At 43.9% G+C, this 24,036-nt stretch overlaps 2 protein-coding genes across 10 annotated transcripts in view; one reads left to right on the plus strand and one right to left on the minus strand.

Annotated features, from left to right (window-relative positions):
- The first annotated feature begins 11,606 nt into the window (after positions 1-11,606).
- CE1H17orf58 (chromosome E1 C17orf58 homolog) lies at positions 11,607-17,182 on the plus strand. Its single transcript, XM_030296340.2, has 4 exons — positions 11,607-11,881; positions 14,255-14,803; positions 15,047-15,238; positions 16,200-17,182. The coding sequence occupies exons 1-4, from the start codon at positions 11,806-11,808 to the stop codon at positions 16,388-16,390; spliced, it is 1,008 nt and encodes a 335-aa protein (XP_030152200.2). The 5' UTR covers positions 11,607-11,805; the 3' UTR covers positions 16,391-17,182.
- A 970-nt stretch (positions 17,183-18,152) lies between these two features.
- Positions 18,153-24,036, minus strand: part of BPTF (bromodomain PHD finger transcription factor) — a 150,489-nt gene continuing 144,605 nt past the window's right edge. For 8 of the 9 annotated variants that reach the window (XM_030296332.1, XM_030296331.1, XM_030296330.1 and 5 more), the window contains one exon: positions 18,153-22,288. In XM_030296332.1, the coding sequence (XP_030152192.1) occupies positions 22,252-22,288 (37 nt within the window). In that variant the 3' untranslated portion in view covers positions 18,153-22,251. Of the gene's footprint in view, positions 23,154-24,036 lie in introns of all 9 variants that reach the window. The other variant, XM_030296334.1, reaches the window with a different exon arrangement.

The raw sequence follows: 24,036 nt of genomic DNA on the forward strand, positions 1-24,036 counted from the left end.
TTTTTTTTAACATTTATTTATTATTTTTGAGACAGAGAGAGACAGAGCATGAACGGGGGAGGGTCAGAGAGAGAGGGAGACACAGAATCTGAAACAGGCTCCAGGCTCTGAGCAGTCAGCACAGAGCCCGACGCGGGGCTCGAACTCACGGACCGTGAGATCGTGACCTGAGCCGAAGTCGGACGCTTAACCGACTGAGCCACCCAGGCGACCCTGGATCATGACTTTTTGATCTCTACCCCCAATGTGGGGCTCAAACTCATGACCCTGAGATCAAGAGTCGCATGCTCCACCAACTGAGCCAGCTAGGTGTCCTGATTTATTTTAAATTATAGGCTGTTCTAGGGGGCGCCTGGGTGGCGCAGTCGGTTAAGCGTCCCACATCAGCCAGGTCACGATCTCGCGGTCCGTGAGTTCGAGCCCCGCGTTAGGCTCTGGGCTGACGGCTCGGAGCCTGGAGCCTGTTTCAGATTCTGTGTCTCCCTCTCTCTCTGCCCCTCCCCGTTCATGCTCTGTCTCTCTCTGTCCCCCCCCCCAAAATAATAAATAAATAAATAAATTATAGGCTGTTCTATTTGGGGGTTAAAAACATAATTGCTACCAACATATAACTTACAAACAGAAAAGTCATGTATCGTAAGCATGCAGTTCAACCATGTTCACAAACTGAAAAGTCATGTATCGTAAGCATGCAGTTCAACCATGTTCACAAACTGAGCACACTTGTATAACCAGCACCCAGATCAAGAAAGGGGATATTACTCACTGCAGAAGCCCCCCCCTTGACCCCTTCCAATCACTACCTCCTCCAGGGTGACCAGTAGCCTTATTTCTAACAGCCTTGGTTAGTTGTGCCTCTTTTTGTACTGGATCACTTTGGAATTTAAAATTTTTTAAGATTTTATTAAGCACAGCTATTTGTTAGTATTGTATCAGTCTGAATTTTCAAAATTCATTTAGGAATGTCAGAACAAGGACCAGAGTTCATATTAAAATGCAATCCAGTAATATTAATATTCAGAATTATCATACTTTGAAATTTACCAGATTCCAGTATTAAAACTACAGTAAACATTTTTCTCTACTCTTCTCAGAAGCCTCACAAAAGCAACAAGAGGAAGGAGAAGAAGAACCACATGCAACATCATCAGTGAAACTAGGAGGAGACATCTGAAACCCCTCAAGTAAAAGGAGAAAGGGCTACCAAAAGCAGTGAGGAACAGATTACAGGATGCTCATGGCCGCAGATGTTAGGAAAGGCCAGCAGAGGGCGCTTCTCCAAAGGGAGGGTCACAACCCGAGAAGCAAAACAATAATCCCTTGTTTGCAATGACAAGACTGGGGTGTGTGGACAGCGACTCGTCCTCATAGGGACAGATTCATGTTCTGGGTATAGGTTTGCCTTCCCTGCCTGCCGTGTGTCCGCTCGCACCACCATTCCTGGACTTACACATTGCCAGGACCCACTAGTCCAGGAACCAAGGAGAGATGGGAGTGGTCCCTCCTATTATGACCCCTAAATACTCGCTGAAGAACTGTTTGCTTTCCCGGCCAGTAATCTGGGACTCAGTGGGTCTAGAGGTCCTAGTGCCCAAGGGGGAAATGTTCAGACCAAGAAACACCGTCACTGGTCCGTTCATTTGGAAGCTGAGACTGCCCCTTGGCCATTAAGGATTCCTCACGCTGCTGAATCATACACAGACAAAGGGGTCACTGTTACGGACTGAATGTTTATGTTACCCCAAAATCTGTATGTTGAAGCCCTAACCCACAATGTTATGGTATTAGGAGGAGGGCCTTTGGGAAGTAATTTGATTTAGATGAGGTCATAAGGATGGAGACTCTTTCTCTCTCTCCTCAAAAAATAAACATTAAAATTTTTTTTAATTAAAAATAATCATCATTATTAACAATCATTATTAACAATAGATTTTCTTTTTTATTTCATTGTAACATTCGACAAGGAAGTCCTCAGATTAAGAACGGACACTTTTCTCAATTTTATTATCATTAATTTAAAGGGTTATTTATTGGGGCACTTGGGCGGCTTAGTCGGTTAGGTATCAGATTTCGGCTTAGGTCATGATCTCACAGTTTGTGAGTTCGAGCCCTGGGTTGGGCTCTGTGCTGACAGCTCAGAGCCTGGAGCCTACTTTGGATTCTGTGTCTCCCTCTCTCTCTGCCCCTCCCCTGCTCACACACAGTCTCCCTCTGTCTCTCAAAAATAAATAAACATTTAAAAGAATTTAAAAAAATAAAATAAAAGATTATTTCTTGAGGGGCACCTGGGTGGCTCAGTCAGTTAAACAATTGACTCTTGATCTCAGTCAGTTCAGGTCTTGATCTCAGGGTCATGAGTTCAAGGCCTGCATTGGGCTCCATGCTGGGCATGGGGCCTACTTTTTAAAAAGATTATTTATTGAACTACAAGTATATGTTTATATAGGGTGTTCCAAAAATTTGGAATCAGATTTTTTTTTAACCTTCAAAATTATTTATTTATTTATTTATTTTTACAATAGTAGTTGGTATAGTCATGATAGGAGAAAGCATCCAAGAGAATGGTAGAAACCCCAAGTTGAGCATAATGATTACCTCTAGGAAGGAAAGGAAATTGGATTAGGAAGGATATAAGGGGCTTCAACTGTGTATTAGTTACCTACTGCTGCAAAAATAAATTCTTACCCCCAAATTTAGCAGCTTAAAATAATAAACACTATTAATCACGCTTTCTGTGGCCCTGGAATCTGGAAGTGGTTTTTCTGGGTGATTCTGCTCAGGTCTCTCAAAGACTTCAGTCAAGTTGTAGGTTGTGGCTGCAGTCTCATCTGAAGACTCAACTGGGACAGGATCTGCTTTCAAGCTCACTTATTGGCTGTTAGCAGGCCTCAGTTTCTAACTGGCTATTGGCCAAAGCTGTCAGTACCATATCCCATGAGCCTGTCAAAGACTGCCTGAGTGCCCTCCCAACGTAGCAGTGGCTTTCCCCAGAGTAAATGATCTAAAAGAAAGAGAGAATGCACACCCAAGATAAGAGTTCAGACTTTTCGTAACTTAATCTTGGTAGTGTATATTATCACTTCTTCCAAATGCTGTTGGTGACTCGGGCCAGTCCTGCTACAATGTGAGAGGGACTACTCAGGGTGTGAATACCAGGAGGTGGGTATCACTGGGGGCCAGCTATCTTGGACACTGACTACCACCAACTATATTTATAATTTTTTAGTGTTTATTTATTTTTGATAGAGGGAGAGAGAGAGAGACAGTGTGACTGGGGGAGGGGCAGAGAGAGAGAGAGGGAGACAGAGGATCCAAAGTGGGCTCTGTGCTGACAGGAGAGAGCCCGATGCAGGTCTTGAACCCATGAACTCTGAGATCACGACCTCAGTTGAAGTCGGACGCTGAACTGACTGAGCCACCCAGGCGCCCCTATTTATAATTTTTAAAAATTAAATGTTTACTCTGAAATTATGATACCTAAATTGTATTAACTAACCAGTAGTTTCTTTTTTACTTAGACCTCGCTTTGGACATTAAAATTCTTGGAATAATGGAAAAGGAGAGTAATTTTTTAATACTAAGAAAATATGAAGCCAGTATGGAAAAAATTGTTATGATTTGACAACATTGGGTCATGTATATGCGAATATTCACTGTATTATTCTCAATAACTTTCTAAATGCTTGTAATAGTTCAATATCAATATTTCAATAACAATAAAAAATATCTTCCCTAGGGGCACCTGGGTGGCTCAGTCAGTTGAGCTTCTGATTTCTGCTCAGGTCATGATCTTGCAATTTGTGGGTTCGAGCCCCGTGTCAGGCTCTGTGCTGACCGCTCCGAGCCTGGAGCCTGCTTCAGATTCTGGGTCTCCCTCTCTCCCTGACCCCAAACCCCTGCTCATGCTCTGTCTGTCTGTCTCTGTCTCAAGAGTAAATAAACATTAAAATATATATAGCTCTTCCCTTAAAAATGTGCAGGGGAAAAGCATACCTCAAACAATGATGACAGAACTCTGAAGACAATTTTAAGAAACAGTTACGCATTCTCAGGAAAGTATGACAAGACATACATGATCCTTGTAATCAGGAAATTACAAGAAGACAGTAGATTGAGATGAAAGAACAATTGAGATGAGTTTTTGCAGCAGAAAGAACAATAGGATGGACCAGAAAAGAAACCAACTGAGAATTCTCTAGCCTTAAAATCCATATTGGAAGGAGCCCAAGGCAGAGTAGATAATACTGAACGTGAAATCAGTGACATGACGCGCAGATTCAAGCAAGTCTCCTAGAACAGAAAGGAAAAAGATAAAGGGATAAAAATGATGATAGAGAAGACAAAATTAATTAATCAATCTATTTATTTATTTATTTTTAAGTAATCACCCACTGTGGGGCTTGAACTTACAACCCTGAAATTAAGAGTCACAGGCTCTATCAACTGACTCAGCCAGGTGCCCCGAGAAGATAAAGTATGCAAAAGACATGATCAGAAGATCACTATTAAGGGGCGCCTGGCTGTCAGCGGAAGAGCAGGTGCTCTCTATTGTGGGGTTGTGCCCGAGTTGGGCACAGAACTTACAAAGAAGATCAATATTAAAATACTAACAAGACAGTAGGAATATTTGGCAGATTCTTAAGGTGAAAATGGTGTAGGTGTACAGATAAAAACAGCTCAATGCACCTGAAGCAAAATCAAGTTTTTAGCCTCTTGAAAGAGAAACATTTGAAGTGTTCTTCAGAAATGGTGAATACCTTTTAAAAAATGTTTTTTAACTTTTTAAAAATTTTTCAGAGAGAGAGAGAGAGACAGAGAGGCAGAGCACGAGCAGGGGAGGGGTACAGAGAGAGGGAGACGAATCTGAAACAGGCTCCAGGCTCTGAGCTGTCAGCACAGAGCTGGACACGGGGCTCAAACTCATGAGCTGTGAGATCATGACCTGAACCGGAGCCGGATGCTTAACCGACTGAGCCACCCAGGTGCCCCTGGACATGGTGAATATCAGTAGAACAAAGGGGAGGACTATGATCGATAGTATTCAACAAGGTTTTGAAAGTTCTCATTAATGCAATAAAAAAGTTACATAAAATTTGAGAAGAGGAGGTGAAATATTTTTTATAGATTACATGGTTTCTTTGGGAACACCCAAGGGAATCAGTTGAGAATAGTTTGGAATATTTTTGGATATACACAAATTGGGATATACAAAATATAGGGGTATACAAATTGTAGCTTTTCTATACATCTACCAAAACTAGTTAGAAAATGCAAAAGACAGGGGTGCCTGGGTGGCTCAGTCAGTTAAGCGTCTGACTTTGGCTCAGGTCATGATCTCACAGTTCATGGGCTCGAGCCCTGAGTCGGGCTCTGTGCTGACAGCTCAGAGCCTGGAGCCTGCTTCGGATTCTGTCTCCCTTTCTCCCTGCCCCTCCCCCACTCACACTCTTTCTGTCTCTCAAAAATAAATGAACATTAAAAAAATATATAGAAGACTGGGGCGCCTGGGTGGCGCAGTCGGTTAAGCGTCCGACTTCAGCCAGGTCACGATCTCGCGGTCCGCGAGTTCGAGCCCCGCGTCGGGCTCTGGGCTGATGGCTCAGAGCCTGGAGCCTGTTTCCGATTCTGTGTCTCCCTCTCTCTCTGCCCCTCCCCTGTTCATGCTCTGTCTCTCTCTGTCCCGAAAATAAATAAACGTTGAAAAAAAAATTAAAAAAAAAATATAGAAGACAAAAAGATCTTTTCCGTATTACATCAAAAATACAAAATATCCAGGAAATAAATTTAACAAGGTATGTTTAGAGCTCAGAAGAAGAAAATGGTAATGTTCTAACAGAGGGAAAAAAGGCTCAAATATAGAGATATGCCATTTTCATGGACAAAAGACAATATAGGACAGTTGTCCTATACTTCCTTTACAAATGAATCTATCCATTTAAAGCAAATTCAGAAAAAATCCAACAAAATTTTAAAAATTTAGCAGAGTACAATTTGGAAAACAAAACACAGTGATAGACAATTTTTGAAAAGAAAAACATGTTATAATATCACAATATCATAATATTATAACAATGTCCTGATGTGGGCATATAGGCACGAGAGTAGATAGAGGGAGTAACAGAACAGAGTAGAAAATCTAGAAGTAGACTCAAATTTATTGGATGTTAATACTCTCTACGTTAAAGGTGACATCTCAGATTTAGGAAAGGATGGATTTATTTGCCAATTGAGTGAGACAACTTTCTAGTTATTTTAGAAAAAAATAAATTAGATTCTTACCTCATACTACATATCCAAATAAATTCCAGATGGAATCAAGATTTAACTATAAGCACTAGAAAAAAACATATATATATATTTTTTTTTCTAAGTCTAAGTATGATATAAAAGACACTACAGACATCGTTAAACAAAAGACCGATGTATTTTACTGTACAAAATTTAAAAGTTTGATGGCAAAAAAATCGCTAACAGGTTAGAAATCATGAAAATTCTGCGAAGAAATATTTGCAATATATATATACTGGACAAAGGGTTAAAATTCTTGGGCTAGAAATAGCTCTTAAAAATCATAAAAGAAATCCTAATAAATAGACAAATAATAAGAACAGGCACTTAATCAAAGAAGAAATCCAAATGGCCCATAAATCCATGAAAAGATATACAATATCACCAGCACTCAAAGGAATACAAATTAAAACAAGAAGAAACCTTTTTATTTGTTTTTTTATTTTTAAAGGTTTTACTTTTAAGTGATCTCTATACGCAACACGGGGTCAAACTCACAACCCCGAGATCAAGAGTCACATGCCATACCAACCGAGCCAGCCAGGTGCCCCAGAAAGAAGTCCTTTAAAAAACAACTCTTTAAAACAGCAAGGATATCAAATAATGATGATTTGATGTCCCAATGAGGAGAAACAGGCATTATTACCTACCTACCCTGATTGTCGGTCAGCGTAAACTGGTGCAACACATTTGGGGGACATTTCAGCAATATGTGGCAAAAATATTGAAGTTATCGTATCTTTCGACTCAGCAATACAATGCCTAGGAATTCAGTCATTAAAAATGACCATGGGGGCACCTGGCTGGCTCAGTTGGAAGAACATGCAACTTTTGATCTTGGAGTTGTGAGTTTGAGCCCCACGTTGGGTGTAGACATTCTTTAAAAATCTTTAGTGGTGCCTGGCTGGCTCCATGGGCAGAGCATGTGACTCTTGATCTCAGGGTCATGAGTTCGACCCCCCGTTGGGCATGGAGCCTTCTCAAAACAAAATAAAATTGAAAATAAAAAAATCTTTTTTTTTTTAAGTTTATTTATTTATTTTGAGGGGAGGAGGGACAGAGAGAGGGAAAGAGAGTCCCAAGCAGGCTCCATGCTCAGCTCAGAGCCTGATGCAGGGCTCGATCTTATGACCATGAGGTCATGACCTGAGCCAGTTATCAAGAGTCGAACACTTAACCAACTGAGTCACTCAGGTGCCCTGAAAATAAAAAAATCTTTTTTTTTTTTTTTACTGTTTATTTATTTTTGAGAGAGAGAGAGACAGAGAGACAGAGCCCAAGCAGGGGAAGGGCAGAGAGAGAGGGAGACACAGAATCCGAAACAGGTTCCAGGCTCCGAGCTGTCAGCACAGAGCCCGACACGGGGCTCAAACTCACGAACCGCAAGATCATGACCTGAGCCGAAATCGAGAGTCAGACACTTAACGGGCTGAGCCACCCAGGCGCCCCACCCCCAACCAGTCATTCTTCAAACCAGAGTTTATGTGGTGTCCCCAGCCACCCTAACTTGCCCTCCACATTGCCAACCACTCCTTTCTCTCTAACGGGTACAGCTTTTTAATATTGCATTTAACACTATAACTGAATGTTATTTTTCCACAAGCACCTGTGAGCCATGTGAAGGGAGGATTTATGCCCTAATATCCCAGGACCTAGCCTAATCCCCGGGGGGAGTAAACCTAGCAGTTGTCTTTGAAAATCTGATGAATCTGGGGAGACCCCGGTCTCCAACAAGATGGTCTTGAAATCAAAGAACTAGAACATGACCGTAATTTACCTAATGGAAACTAAAGCAAATATGTATGTACTCTTTTTGAAGAATGATTATGACTGGTATTTCTGGCTTCTAAAACAGTGTCTGGAACAAAGTATTTTGATAACAACCAGTGGTCTGTAATTCGATTCCGGCACTGACCACCCAGAGTTAGTGCAGACCCCACTATTTAAAGGGCACGGTCCACAGCAAGACGGCTCCTAATTCAGACCAACTGGCTACAGATCTCGGGGCGCTCATGATCTCCCTCAGGTGCGATCGTTTTCTACAACTCGCAGAATTCAGGAAAGCACTATACTTATGACTGCGATTTTATTATACAGGGTACAAATCAGGACCAGCTAAATGACCAGACACAGAGGGTGAGACCTGGAAGGGTCCCACATGCATAGCTTCAGTGTTCTCTTTCCACGGATTAGGGAGTGTCACCCTCCCGGCACATGGGTGTGGTCACCAACCAGGAAGCTCCAATGGATTTTCTTTGGGGTCTCATTAAACAGGCTGGGTGGAATAAATCATTCATTGGTCATCGAACTGAACCCAATCTGTAGCCTCTCTTCCCTCCCTTGGAGGTCAGGCTGGCTCAAAATCCTGACCCTCTAAATGGCAGGATTGGCCTTTCTGGTGAAAGCTGGCGATAGCTCCCATCCTGGGGCTCTCAAGGGGCCCTCCAAGAGTCACCTCATTAGGATAAACTTAGGTGTGCTCCAGGAAGCTTATGAATAACTGAGACACTTCTATCGCTTGGGAAATTCCAAGGGGTTTAGAAGCTCCACGCCAGGAACCTGGCACAAATTCTTTATTATACAACACACAGTAGACGCTCAATAAATATTTGCTAAGCGGAAAGATACACTAAACATACCTGAAATTGGCAGGGGAGAGAAAGGCAGTTAGGCTCTTAGACTCTGCCACCTGACAAGTGTATATACCTATTACGAAGACGGACACATTAGGCTACAAAAAAACCCAATACCGTTAAACATTCCAATCTTATGACAAACTCCCCCTGTTCTGGTTTCTATTACCAAGCACCCTGATGATAATTTGACTTCTCATGTGACTTGTTTATAGAAAGACAATGCTAGCCAGGCTGACATGAGAGTGCGTGTCTGCCCGAGTTGATTTGTCCTTGGAAATTAATAAAGTGGCATCCTGGCTTACACGGATCAGTCTCTTTGAGTTCTGTGTGCCCTGCACCATTCGTGTGGTTTCTGAGTCAGCTGCCGCCCCAGACCCAACCCTGGACTCTGGCAAGTTCTTCCAGGCTGGTGCCACCCCAGCAGCCTCTAGGAGCCCGTGGGAGCCAGCCAGCCAGGTCTCTCTGCCTCTACATTTCAGGGTGTGGGGCTTCAGGGCATTCACAACATTCCTGCAACAGAAGAGTTTCGGGAACACCCCAAATTGGATCTGGGAGACTTGAATATAATCTCACGCAAGCAGGTATGTCTGAGATGTGGTTGTAACTGAGAAAGCTTAAGCCTAATTAATTTTATTCCACTTGACTTAAAGAAAGAACACGTGAAAGAAGGGGGATCTGAGGACACCTGTAAACTGGACCTCGAGAACACAAATTTCACAGTGTTTATCCGGTCCTGGCCAGAGGCTGGAGACATTGACGCTGGTATACACAGGCCTTGCAGTAACTGGAGAGATTTGCTCTTTTGGAGGAAATAGAGAACTCACCCCTCTAAAACCCGAATGAGGAAGATTAGCCCACCATGAGCTGCATTTCAGTGTTGTGCTCAACAAGAAAACTTGTGGTTAATAATTAGATCGCTGAATCCTCTTTACTGTATCCTCTCCATTGCAAATCAGTAAATGACATTCTGGTTTATACAGCTTCTTTTTATGAGTTTGGTTAATATTAGTCAGTCCTATAAATCTGATGCATTGACATAAGTGAGTTTCAAGCTGAGGAAAGTTGAGGATCGGACGGCAGAAGATAGTGATCCCCTCCAACATATTGTCAGCCTGTGACTAGCCGGCCAGCTCCTCTCTAGATGAACGTATTTACCTCACTGTCTCCCTCAAACCACAATAAGCGGGATTCAGGAAACTGTTCCACAGTATCCCTTTAAAAAAAAAAAAAGTTTATTTATTTTTGGTGATCTCTACACCCAACATGGGGCTCAAACTCACACCTGGAAATCGAGATTTGCGTGCTCTTCTGACTGAGCCAGCCAGGTGTCCCTGTTCTACGGTATCCTTGAATCACATTCTCTTTGGATGCCTCCCGTGGCTCCGTGGTCTCACAACCCTTCAAAGCAGTCTGCTTTCTAGGAGATCTTGGTTGGGATCCTGAGGATCTTTTGATCCTCAAGGATCTTGAGGATATCTTTTCTTAAATTAGAATGAAGCCTGTCACCTTACAACTTTTGCCTACTGGTCCTTTCACAAAAAGTCCCAGATGTTTTTGCGTCCCTCGGCTGCTTAGCCTCAGTTCCTGTGAAGGAACTTGGTGGTGGAATCAAGCCTTCTCACTCCCCTGTTGTTCTCCCAGCCTCCCAGGGTCTTTCTGGAAAACGTGATCCCCCCTGAATCTGGTCAGCCCGCGAGCACTATTATTTTTGAGACATGAGATACGGGTGCAGCAAAAGTTTGTTATTTCTTTTAGCAGCTACATCTCACTGCTGGCTCGTACGCTCCAGTTGAAATGCATTCATCTCAGTGCATTTCCCCTTCCTTTTGGATTTGAAGCTGTTGGAATGAGATACACAGTGGCAAGGTTGTAGGCTTACCTTTGGGGAAGGTCCCCCTTTGGGGAGCGCCCCCTTTGGTGAATGCTGTTTCTGTTCAGTCTGAGGAAGAGGGACCTTAGCTCAGGACTGATATGTAGAGCTGTTCTGAGAATTCAGACCTAAGCTGTGAATGAGTATATTTTTCTTAGAGAGAGAAAGAGAGAGAGAAACCGACCTACCTTTCTCGGGGAGAGGAGCCATCGTTAGAGACCTGGGAAGGTGTTTTCCTCATTTTTATCTCCTAGCACCTGGTTGGGTAAAAGGCACTCAGCATGGGCTTGATGAATGTAGCCAAGGAGATACCAATTTCAATTGAGAGAGAAGGAAAAAAAAAAAAAAAGAGAGAGAGAGAGAGAGAAAGAAAAAAAGAAAGGAAGGAAGGAAGCAAAGGAAAGGAGAAGAAAAGCTATCTTGCTTAAGGCTGTTTTTCCTTCTGGTTCTAGAATATAAAAATGGCATATATAGTAAAATAGTTTAAGCAAACCTAGGTTTGGTTTCTCTTAGAATCCCTGACACATTCCCAGATGAATTCTTCCCTGTCATCTTGAATCCCTTCCACAAGCCCAAGTTGTCTTCAGCACTAATTTGCCTTTTTGTTGACTTAATCTGGAAAAAACTTCCTATCACTCATTCTCCCCCCACCCTGTCCCTCAGCCCCTCAACACCCTTATTCCCTCCACTTGCCACCCCACCCTCTCCCCACCCCCCACCCCAGTCCGCAAACCCACACGGGTTTCAGGTTTAGGATTTGATGTTGTCACTGCCCACGGACATTCGCAGGGACAACTTTGAGAGGCCATGTGCTCGTCCCCCCTTAGGAAGTGGGAGAAATCCCTGCAGCTCGGTTTTGTTCCAATGGTCTGTTCAGTGAGTGATTCCCGTTTCCCCAAAGGCTGCCCCTCATTAGCATGAACGGGGGTGGGGGTGTGGAGAAGGGGTGGGGGGAGAGAAAGAGCAAAAGCCCAGGCTCAGTTTTAGAGCCTGGGAACCGTGTCTACGAAAATGACAGCTAGAGCTTTCTGGCTCCTCTGTTTGATCGTTGGATCATCTCCCGAAGCCCCAGTGGCGGAGAGAAAAGGTAAGATCGGTGAAATGCTGAGTCCTGGGAGAGGAGCAGGGGTGGGGTGGGGTGGGGGGTGGGGGGACTGGGGAGAGGGCGCGCTGAAGGGCGGGACGAGAAAGGGGTCAGAGTTTGCAGGAGAGGGGACTCCCGGTCCGCGTTCGTGTTCGAAAGGAGCAAAATGTGTCCCCAGGATTTTGTGTGTCCTGGCAGCCTTTTCGGAAAGAAGCCAGTTCAGCTACTGAAATGATCTCGAGCGAGCCGGGCAGGCTGGAGAAAACTTTGCATGTTAAGTAGTTGCTCCATCGCAGAGGAGGGAAAGTGTCAAAAGGGGTCGCGGCGTGCCTTTCGGGCGCCGTGCGGGCCAGGCTCGCAGGACGCGGCGGGCGGCGGGCGCCCCGAGGAGCGCGGGGTCCGCCCTGCGCCCGGGCCCGGGTCCCGCGGGCGATCCGAGGCGCTGGGTGCGCCTGCCGGGGCTGAGGGCGACGGGGAGCCCAAATCGGGCATTTCTCCCCTCTCACTGCAGCCCCAACGAATGGCCCAGGGATACCTGAGTCTTTAAAACACACACACACACACACACACACACACAATTTCATGCATGAGATGAAAAATAAGTTACTGAGGGTATGAAACAGGGGTTCTCTGCAGGGAGAGGTTTTTGTTTTGCTTTTATTTGGATGTTCTCTTCGATTCACTATCTCTGGGAAAAATAGCTTCCGCACCTCACGGGGGCAATTTACTTTGGGTTATTTTTCCACATGGAAATTGAATGACTTCAGTGGCATTTAACCCAAATATCAGACAATCTTTCCCATGACAACAGATGGTGATATCAATGGGGAAGCAGTTGCGAGGTCAACAGTTGACAGTCAGGAATTGGATATCTACCAGAACTTTATTCAGCTGTGTATGGCACAGCGTTGACCATAATGAGTCAGAATCAACCTCTCTGCAAAACATGAACTGTAACCAGCTATTATTGCTGGGTGAAAGCTGATTTTAAAGGAGATTGTCAATTGGGCAAGATAAATCACTTTAAATGAGGTGTTGCGAGAGCTTCGAACCGGCAGACCAAGCTCTTCAATGCAAGAGGAGAGAAATGCCAAAAACCAGCCGTTGAAACAACTGAAAAAGAAAAATAAAGACTGGTTCTTGTGCCTCCTTTGGAGGGGCACTGGGACCCAGGCAAACGGGGAGGTGATATTGTGTAACTGGGCATGGAAGGCTGCCCAGCTCCCAGGCTGGCTGAAGTTTGCTCACTAACCTGTCTGCAGAGCTGGGGGAAATCATTAATAATTCTAAAAATTTGTTCTCATGCCATAATCATTGAAGATATTTTTTTGTTTGTTGGTTTTCCTCACCAGGGCAGGGCGGGGAGGTGGAGGGGGGGGGTGGGGAATGTAAGTGATGTGTGTGTGCTTTTATACTTAACCAGGGACCTCTGCCTCCCAGCCATGCTTTAAAAATCTTTCGTAGCTGTGGTTTACTAGTATGTGGTGTCCAAGAAGCCAGATAAAAATCCACTCACAGAGACCAAGATGACAGTGTAAACACGGATGGGAAAACCAAATAGTTCTGTTGTCAGGGGCGCTCAAACAATTAGGAGAACCTGTAATATGAGACCTTTCCCCCTGGGGTTTGCTCTTGGTACTTTCTCAACAAACTGTACATAGCAAAAAGGCGGATGTTTACATATATATATATATATATATATATATATATATATATATATATTAAACGGCAAAAAGAGTTTGTTAACCACAGCCGTCAGTTGTGTTTAGTCCTTAGAACAGATAGGTTGGTGCAATTTTAAAAGCTATAGATTTGAAAAGGTTCCCTAACAAAATGCAATGTTCCCATGTGGTGAGAACTTCTTCCTTGGTTGGCCTCGTTCTCAGAGGGCAAGACCCTCACCTCGGTCTTCCCGCGGGGCCTAGGAAACCCGTGCTCCGCTCGGACCTGAAGCCGGGGAGGCTTCCCTCCCCTCATCACAGGGGCGCCTTCGTCTCCCCCTCGCGTTCCCTCTCCTTCACTTCCAGGGCTCCCGGCCTCCCCATCGCTCCTCTCGCAGGTGCCTGCTAAGTTTCTATGGTCCCCCATCTCTCCTCCCCCAGGGCCCTTTCTCCCCCACCCCCACCCCCGCCCCCGCCCCCGGCCTCTCCCCTCCGCAGCCTCGTCCGCTCAGCCCGCCTTCCTACCTCCCTCAACCTCCTCGGCCTCCCCACTCGGCCTCCCCACCCCTTCCCACTGGGTCTCCCTCCCCTCTCGGCCCCTCCTCCCCTCCCGTCCCCACTCGGCCTCTCCTCCCCTTCCCACAGAGTCTCCTCTCCCCTTCCGGCCTCTCCTCCCCTGACGGCCTCCCCGGCCTCTCCTCTTTTTCCCCTACAGCCTCGCCGCCCCACAACAGGAAGCCCGACCCCGGCGGCGGCCCGAGCGCGGAGGAGACGCCGGGGCCCCGGGCGCAGCCGGTCCCTGAGGCCCCGCGGCGGCCGCGCGCAGCCGAGGCCGCTCCCCGCGCTTGGTCCGACCCGCGACGCCGGAAGCCCCCGCCGCCCGCCGAGAACCGGGCCGGCTTCCGGGAGGCCGCGCGCGCGCCCGCCGGCCCGCCGAGCCCGCGCCTCGCGCAGGCCGAGAACCGCGCCTCGCCGCGCCGCGTGCCCGCGCTGGAAGACTCCCCGCGGCGCGCGCGCTCGCGGGCCCTGCGCTTCCCGGCCGCGCGGCCGCCCGCGCGCGCCGCCGAGGATCCCGCCGGCCCCGCCCACCCCAACCGGCCGCGCGCCGCCGCGCCGCCCCCGGGGCCCGCGCCCGCGCCGCCGCCGCCGCCGGCGCCGCGCCTCAGCCTGCCGCGGAGGGACGCGGGACCCGGCACCGAGCCCTGCGAGCGCGCTTGCAGAACGGACCTGGACGAGCGCGAGTCCTACTGCGCGAGCGAATTCGGTGAGCCCCGCCCCGCAGCTCCTCCCGGGTCCGGGCTGCAGAGCCCTGGCCGCGAGGCGAGCCTCTCCGAACCCAGAGTGCCGGGCTGTGCTCGCGGACTCCCCTAAGGGCAGACCCTGGAGAAACCCACCCACTCGATCCTTCAGTCCTCAGACCCGTGTGGACTATTTCGTGGTGTGTGCAAAACTCACTGGGGAAAGAGAGGAAATGCGTTTCTCCAAACTCTTTGTTTTTTGAAAGCAGCAGTGAACGGAATCGTGCATGACGTGGACGTGCTCGGCACAGGGATCCGGCTGGTGACTCTTCTGGTGGACCGGGACGGGCTGTACAAGATGAACCGCCTGTACATCACTCCGGACGGGTTTTTCTTCCGAGTCCACATTTTAGCCCTAGACTCCTCCAACTGCAATAAGCCATGTCCAGAATTTAAACCTGGTATTGAAACTGATCTGAGCACTTTCTATACGGACTTTGTCACCACTTGTAGCTTGGGTGCCACAGCCTCGTCTGTCGGTCACCCCAGTACCGGTGGGTGGGGGAGAGTACTCGAAAATGAATAGTTTGCAGACGACAGGTATATATTTCGGTCACTCCGATTTCAGCTCCACCAGCCTCCCCCGTGCTTCTGGTTTAAAGGTGGGAACGGCGTGTTTTGGCACAAAGCGGGCACTCAGATTTTTTTGTTGACAAATGGAGTGATGAAACAGCGTTGCCAGAGGGATGCCTAAGAGGCTTTTCGGAAAAGTTTAGAAAAGTCTTTTTGGAGGATGGGGGGTAGGAAATACCCACTCCCACATCTTCCTAGAGGTGTGCTCTGGAAAATCCTCCTGATACATTGTGATTAAGACCTTTGTTTTGTCATGTTGGCAGGTTACAGGCTGATTATCTGGTTATCTTCTAAAAGGTCACCAGACTGTTTCCACCTGTTGTTTGAGGGTGAAATGTCTGAGAATCAACATATGCAGCAATAGATTCAAGCTTAGGCTTTTTTTTTTTTTTTAAGGATTTTATTTTGGGGGCACCCGGGTGGCTCAGTCCCTTGAGTGTCTGATTTGATTTTGGCTTAGGTCCTGATCCCAGGGTCCTGGGATTGAGCCCTGCTTCCAGCTCTGCGCTGAGCGTGCAAGCCTGCTTGAGATATTCGCCTCCCCCCCGCTCACGCGTGCTCTTCTCTCACTAAAATAAAAATAATCATGAAAAAAGATTTTAGAGTAATCTCTACACCCAACATGGGGTTCGAACCCACAACCCCAAAGATCAGGAGTTGCACGCTCCACCGAATGAGCCAGCCAGGTGCCCCAAGCTTAGGCATTTCTTGACAGTCTCAACATTTCCTGTTCCTTGGCTTTTAAAAGACACTGTGAATTTACATTTTGGTTACTTTTTTTTTTTTTAGGCAGCAGGTATATTGTGATGGGTCACATCTACCATAAGAGACGGCAGCTCCCTACAGCTCTCCTTCAGGGCCTGAGAGGACGGCTCAGGCCAGGAGATGGCCTGCTCAGGAGCAGCAGCAGCTATGTGAAGAGATTTAACCGAAAAAGGGATGGGCAAGTTCAAGGTGCAATTCACACCCAGTGTGTGTGAAGTGTACTACTGTCCTTGCCCTTCTGGATCATAAGAGACTTGGCTGTCAGCAACGAGACAGGCAAGGTCTGTCTTCGTGTAATGGGGTCTTCCTGTGGAGTGGGGCACACAGCTCCTTCGGGAAGTGATTGCGTCGTTCCAGCTCGAATCCTGAAATTGCCACTTTCTCATTTACAAAATGCTTCTTCCGTGGTATGCTTCTGAGCTGCCTGGCAAAGTTACTCAACTCTAGGGGCACTTACTCACACGGCTCAGATAACTGACCTGTCCAGTTAACAGATCACTGCTTCATGGTGTTTATTTTTAATTATTTTAATTTAAATACATCCTTCAGTAGAAATAGTTCACAAAAAAACATTTCCTTGATTTTAAATATACAACTTTGAGTAGGTTATATCGCGTATCAAACCAAATTTCATACTAAAACCATCACATTTTAAATTCTGTACATAACAGTAAGTGCACTAGTCAGAAGACATATATGAAATGTCATTTAGATCAAACACTAGGGTCAGAGCTCAAGACAAGTATTAAAGTTTTACACTTAAAAAGTACTAACGGGCTTAATTCAAGCAAAATACTATTCAAACAAGTGTTCCTGATGTACCAAAATGTAAGAAATAGTTTGTTTTCATGCCTCCCTGCTCCTAAAACATATTTTGCGTGCCGAACTGGCAACACAATGTCTATCCCAATGCTAGACATATTCTGGGCGTATCTGATGTCATTTTTCTATTAAGACCAAGTATCATGTTTTGTGTTTGTCAAGTAGTAAATCTCGCCTTGAAATCAGATCTTGGATGCACCTGTTTTGTTTGTTTTTTTAGCCTCACTCAGCTCTAAAGGTTTAGGAAAAAGCCCTTCTCGAACTTACTCCAAAAACCCTGGAACCAATAGTCAATGACAGCTTGCAAATATGTGAATTTTAAACACTTGCCGGTTAGTTTGCAAAAGGTAGAATCACTAGCTGTATTTAATATCGATTTTATACTGGAGTCCACAAAGACGTTAACAATTTTTTTTCAGAAGACCAAGCTGCACATCAGTTCATTTGAAACCTGTGGATAGAGACACGGATAATCCATGGTTGAATCCATGGTTGCGTGAGGAAAGATAAACAGGAACTGAGCTGAAGGGGAAAAAAACAGCCTATGTGGTCCTAAAGGAGATGTGCTCCGGGAGCTCAAGATGTGTCTTTAGACAGTCTTGATGGCACACGGAAGCACTGTATACGTGAAGGATGTTGAGGCCAGGACGATAGAGCATCCATAAGGAAGTTAGCAGCAGTAGCATTAAGATGTAACATCTGATTGTGTGGGAGATACTATTACCTGGTGTGTCCCAAACGGGGGGGGGGGGGGGGTTAAGGGATAAAATAACATTGGAGAGGTTCTGACTGTTCTGTGGTAAAGCGTTATTCAGGGATTTTTTAGAGAATTTTCCAAAAGTGAGTCTTGCTAAAACTTACTAAAAATCATGGTAGAATTGCTTCTTGGGAATGGATCAATTGCATTGTAACACCGACTATCAGCCAGTAGAGTAAGCAGCAATTGAAGAGCTTCTGGCTGTTTTTTTTTTTTTTTTTTTTAAGAGTAAAGATTAACAGACATAAGTTGTGCCAGTCACAAAAACCAAAGCTGAATTTTTCAGCGTGAAAAAGCTAAGTGGTAATCTCGACCAACGCGGTGGGGAAAATTGCAAAACGGCCAAACGGATAAATTATCGGCTGGATGGTTGGAAGTTAGAATAGTTACAAGGGTTCTTCTATAAATAGCTTTGGATTAAAAGGGAGGGGAACACATCACTTTGACAGAAGCCTGAGGGTTAGGGTTAGGGTTTGATTAGACTGATTTGATGATAGTTTCTGAGTTTTGGAAACACACAAAACGGCAGAACTGTGTGATCTGTGTGACGCGTGGTCATACGGTTAGTGCGTACGTCCCGGCAAACACAAGCAGGCCAGCTTTTTAGGAGCTGCCCAGGGTTATGGCCATTGTTCAAGACCAGGTTGCAACGAGAGACAAGTGAGGCTCCAGTGAGAGCAGTGATGGGCGGGGGTGTGTGTGCACAGGAGGTGGTAAGACGGAGAATCCCAAGTTGGGCAAAAAAGGTTAAGAAGAATTTCATTGGCCACCATCTGTAATTTTATGGAAACATTTAAGTAGCAAATTCATTGTAGTTCCTAATCCTTTTGCCCTGATAGATTTTTCTTAGCACGTGTGTTTGTGCGCCAAAGACTAAAAGACTATGTGCGCTGGCAGTAGTCTCTCAATAGAACACTCCATTGCCTTCGAGAGGAACTCGGTACCATCCCTCCTTAGAATTAAGCTGTTAGAACTCAAGAAAAAAAAAAAGTACTTGTCTTGCTTTCAGGTCTATAAAAAAATATATGCCTTTTTTGGGTACTGACTTTTAACTTTTTAAAAGACATCATTTGGCACTGTTTGTTTAAATTCCTTCAATCGTTCTTAAGGTGGATCAAACAGCCTATATGCAGACACCTAAAAACTGGCCTACCAATTGCAATTACAATCCCCGTTTCAAGTCTGGGACTTTATTATTTAAAAAAATAGAGCTTTTCTTTAGTTGAATTTGGTCCAAATTGGATCAAATGGGGTGTGATCTTCTAAGAAACGTCTTTCTCAGTAGTTTATCCAGAAGTATCAGAATACTTCGCATTATTAAAAATACTTCTCAGCTGGCTCTTCCCCTCCAAACACTTAAGACACTGCTTTGCCCATGAGGTGGCGCCATTCTCACATTCAGGACTAAACTGGACGCCTCCGGGGAACACCCTCAATCACGGAAAGAGCAGGGGCCGCCACCGCTACCGTGCAGCTGTGTCTAGCTCAGCCCGTCCACGCACACTTAAAAGGTCACCACGAGGCTGGCTCCTTTAATATCAGAAACACACAAAGATGAATACAAAGAGGGGAAGAACATCGATTTACAGATTCCGGGAAGGTAGATTATAAACAACGGCAAAATCTCAGGGTCTCTAACACTCCAGGCCATTTAAAGTATAAAAAGGCATTGTTTTACTTTAGAAAATAGCTCTGAAAGTTCACAAAAAAATTTTTTTAACCTATTGCAGGGCATTAGCTAAAATACAAATCCTGCAGAATCTGGATGGGAGAAAAAAGCTTTACCGATATTATGAAAATACTTATTATTATGAAACGTTTTCAAGGACTGTGAACTTGGCAGATGAGACCCCCAAGCACCAATAGTTTTTGGCCAAGGACACCTACTAGATGCAAATTCAATATATTTACAAGACGAAGTAGAAAAACCCTAACCACGTATCACAAATGTGCATTCTACTACTCGGACTATTGAAAGGGAAACAGCTATAATACGTGTATCTTATGGAATAGGAGGAGCCTGTCAGAGAATACTCGTAGAAAAGCAGCTTGTGAAATTCATTACATAAGAATGTATGTTTTTCAAAAATGACTTTTGAAAGACTGAAGCTCTATTAAGTTGATAAAACTATAAAATGCCTATTTATATGGTGGCAGAAATTGCCAAAGGCTTTGTTGTTAAATGCACACATGAAACTAACAACTTCCTGGTCTGAGGATCCCCATAGAATTTACCTTTTTTTGGTACAATTTGGCAATGCCAATGGCTACAGAAAATATATCAACCAACCAACCAACCAACCAACCACTGTTTCATTAGAAACTGCACCAAATCCAATGTCAAAAACATTACTTTATTTTTCTAGGATGAAACGTCCTATTACGTACAAAAAGAATTGCTGTTTAGAATTTGCCACAATCTGTTAAAAACATAGCAATCTATTGCCTACAGGTAGGAAAGTTCTTGCCGCAACAAGTTTTAAATGATTAAGCCCATATATATCTATATCTATATATATATATATATGAATAAATAGTACAGAAATACTGTGACGTGATGAGATGCAGAATAATTTTATAATTCATTAAATTGTAGGACTCTTGCATCAGCACAGTGCATACAATAGGTAACATTTTCTTGAAAAGTAAAAGGACAAAATAACCTGTAAATAACCTGTATTTGACTACTTCCGTGTTAGTATTTTAAGCAAAAACTCTGTTTCCACGTTTTCATATTGAGCAGTTAGTCTCCTTAAGTTTGTAAGCAGAGCTTTAAGTGACATTCGTATGTACAAAAAGGAATGGGCTTCTTGAGATAAAATGAACCCAGAACACCTGCACACCTGAGTCTGTAATAAGGAAGAACTGGGAACTGGAGCCACCTCTTTCTTTTAAGAAACTAAGGTCTGGGAAAGGCTTTGCATAGCAGGGTGATATTAAACAGAAGGAAACTTTAAAAACATGATTAGACAAATTCCAGAAACCGGTAGGACAAAGCTAATGCGCATTAGTGCAAAATCTAGTAAAATTTTTGCAAAGCTCCACAAACCACCTACGGCAGATGTTACAGAAGCGATTATCACAACACAGTAACACAACGTGGAAGGGGAGAACACCGAAAGGAAAAATCTGCAAAGTATACCTTCCTCTGTTGTTTCCATCTTTTCCCATACTTGCTTACACTACTTTTTATGAGGAAAAAAACAAACAAAAAACCCCCCAAACCCAGACGACTCAACCAATAAACAAAAAATACAAAATGGATCATGTCATCTAAAAAACGCCCTTCATAAAATAGAAGTAGCTGTCCGTAACTGCTAATTTGCCTGGTATGATATAACGTACACATGAGGGCAATGTGTATTTTGCCACATTACCTCTTTTATTAGTACGATCAATTGATACAACAGGATTAGCACCCCTGAAGATTTTTCTTGGATGTAGTGACAGTGGGCTGGGAATTCTAAAACGAAGGGCCACTATCATCCTGGAGAAACTCAGGTACAATGAAGTTCGTCGGCCTTTTGTTTACCTTGTGGCCCTCCCTTTCCCCTCAAAGGCTTACAGATAATCATTAGCGCACATTCAAAGACACCATCTGTGGGAGAAAAATGATCTCCATTTATTTTGTTTCATATACATCCATAGTTGAATTTTAATACAAAAAGAAAAAAAATTAGAATCTGACAAATGTTTACAAACAAGATACCTTCAAATAGATTTTACTCAGTTTAGCCTGGTGCAGAGTAAATGACAAATTGTACTGTTATATTCAAGGCAACAGAGTCTGTAGTCCAGGACCACTTAGCCCAACCTTTATGCAAGCTTAATTTTTATCTACCATGAACAATAAACTCATTGTTGATTCCCAGTTGTGTGTGTGTGTGTGTGTGTGTGTGTGTGTGTGTCTGTGTGCACATGTGTACATAGCAGCTCCTTTCATAGAAAGAAAAGACATCTAGAGGTCGTCTTGTACTTTTACCTACAGGAATCATGATAAGATATGGATTACATGAAACCGGGGCTGAATTTTATAAGAAAAAATAATTAGCTGACAAATGAGGGCAGCAATAAAAAAGCATCTTTTTTGCAACAATAAATAAATACAGTCAAAAGTTTTCTGTGAGACTAAACCAGCTTCTTCACTGAAGAGCAGACGTGGCATTTCCATGGAGTTACACTTGACCCCATATTATCTTTTTTTCTTGCTTTCTTTTTTCTTTTTTTTTTTTCTCAATAAACAAAGTTTTCCCGCTTCTGCCACAATAGTAAAACCATTTGATCTTGACAAGATAATGGTGTCGTTGACTTTGCTTTTCCCTTGTCCGTTGGACAAAATTGGCCAAGAATATAATTGGACTGTTATGACCAATAAAAACGAAGTTTAGGTCAAGTCTTGTCAGGATAACCTGACTAAAAACATCTGGCTCCTTAATTTAAAATAGTTCAGACAACCAGATTCTTGCTGTGTTTTATGTTAGGTTAACACGCTGAACTTTAAGAAGCTGTAGACTGCAGTTTGTTGTTATGAGACCTACAGAATACAGAAAAAAGGGAACAATTAAGCACCCTTCATTTTTGAAAACAATGATGCTTTATGTGGATGCCAAGGTCAGTCTGTCTGGGGGAAGAAGCAGCCATGTTCTTTCATTTACCCTTGGCAAGCAAATATATGAGAACAAGTAAGAAACTGTTAACCTACAATAGAAATTTTCACTGTACACTGAAACATGATAGTTCACTGGAAAAAGCCATTATTAAAATATATATATATATATATATATTCATCTAATAAAGATTATACATTTTTAGCCAATGGGACAGATAGAAACATTTACAGAGGCATTACCATTGTGGTAAAGGTGTGTGTGTGTGCGCGCGTGTGTGTGTGCGTGTCTGTGTGTGTCTGTGTGTGTGTGTGTGTGTGTGTGTGTGTGTGTGTACGTACGTACATGCTTATTTACATTGATTCGGGGAATATGAAGAAAAAATTATATTAAAAAAAAAAGAAATAGCAGTATTAAAATCACATTTTTCTATTGAAGTCCAGAAAGTCTCCTCTCTAGTTTCACAGTTTTATTCACAACTTTCGTTAGTAAAAACCACACTCCTGCACAGCCGCCAGGACTAAGTCAGAGTGCGGTCTACTGCAGCAGTGTGGATAAATACAGCATTCCAGGAGTTTACAATTCTTAAGTACATTGTTCAACATGGCCGCTAGAATAAACCATTTACTACTGTACATATATTTTTAACATTAAAACATTAAATTAACTAGTATGAACTTTGTGGGGGGGGGCAATTTTGAATTAGGTAATCACGTGGAACAATAAAAGAAAGAGTGACCCCAACATCCAGTTCTGATTCCAGTTAAAAATTCAGACTAAAGATATCAGAATCTGTAAGAAAAGAAAGAACATGGATGGTATAAATGATGAATTGTAACAAAGCACAGTAATGAAAATAATGTGCGAACAATGCTAGAGATCATAAATTAAAAATGGGGAAAATATGGCAATGGAAATACTGGAAACCCATAATCAATCCCATTTCAATGAATGGCTACATGTAGGTTTCATTCTTAAATGCCTTAAATCTGGAAAGCAACAGAAAAATTCCTTAAAATCTCCTCACATTTCATCTTATCTGGCACGGCAGCAGGGTGGGATTCAAATCCCCCAGTTTCCACCTCACAGTTACTAGCAAAGGCTAAAGCCTTTCCAATTAAAAAAGGGCAACTATAGAAATTTAACTGGAGGAATAACTGCAAGAGGTGCAAATAAAAAAGCAGGGAGAGACTGCAACTAAGTTGTGGCCCTCTTATCCCAATATTTACTCAACCTGAAGCCAAGCCTCCCTAGGATCAATTACTTTGAACTCCAGTTCGTCGGCAGGTAGAGTTCTCATGCTGCTATTTCTCGTTTAAGCAACTTCATATTGCTTAACTCCTGCTACAGCAAATGATAACTAAGCTCACATAACCATTTTCCCACCTCTCTTCTTGAATCCAACTTTTACTTCTGATTTTAAATTAAATCTTACTGTGCTTTGTCTACAGGTTGATTCTAAAAGCTGAACATCAACGCACTGTTTACATTATTGTGACTATGTAAATATTTTTCTCCTTGTGCCACCTACTCCTTTGCTAAGAGGGCATTCTTAGCATTCCTACACAACTTTATGGTTTTCATGGGATCTTGAATTGCCTTCCATTTTTTCCCTCTTGCATTCTTAAACTAGTAATTATCTAATGTATGAACCATTTCTCCCGCCAGACACCTT

Source organism: Lynx canadensis, chromosome E1 (genome assembly GCF_007474595.2).
Source record: "Lynx canadensis isolate LIC74 chromosome E1, mLynCan4.pri.v2, whole genome shotgun sequence".
NCBI lineage: Eukaryota > Metazoa > Chordata > Mammalia > Carnivora > Felidae > Lynx > Lynx canadensis.

Excerpts from the sequence above, each read along its gene's own strand:
- CE1H17orf58 (XM_030296340.2), top strand. The coding sequence starts at position 11,806 with ATGACAGCTAGAGCTTTCTGGCTCCTCTGTTTGATCGTTGGATCATCT. Across the intron at positions 11,882-14,254 it reads CCCAGTGGCGGAGAGAAAAG|CCTCGCCGCCCCACAACAGG; the intron begins GTAAGATCGGTG and ends TTTCCCCTACAG. Across the intron at positions 15,239-16,199 it reads ATGTCCAGAATTTAAACCTG|GCAGCAGGTATATTGTGATG; the intron begins GTATTGAAACTG and ends TTTTTTTTTTAG.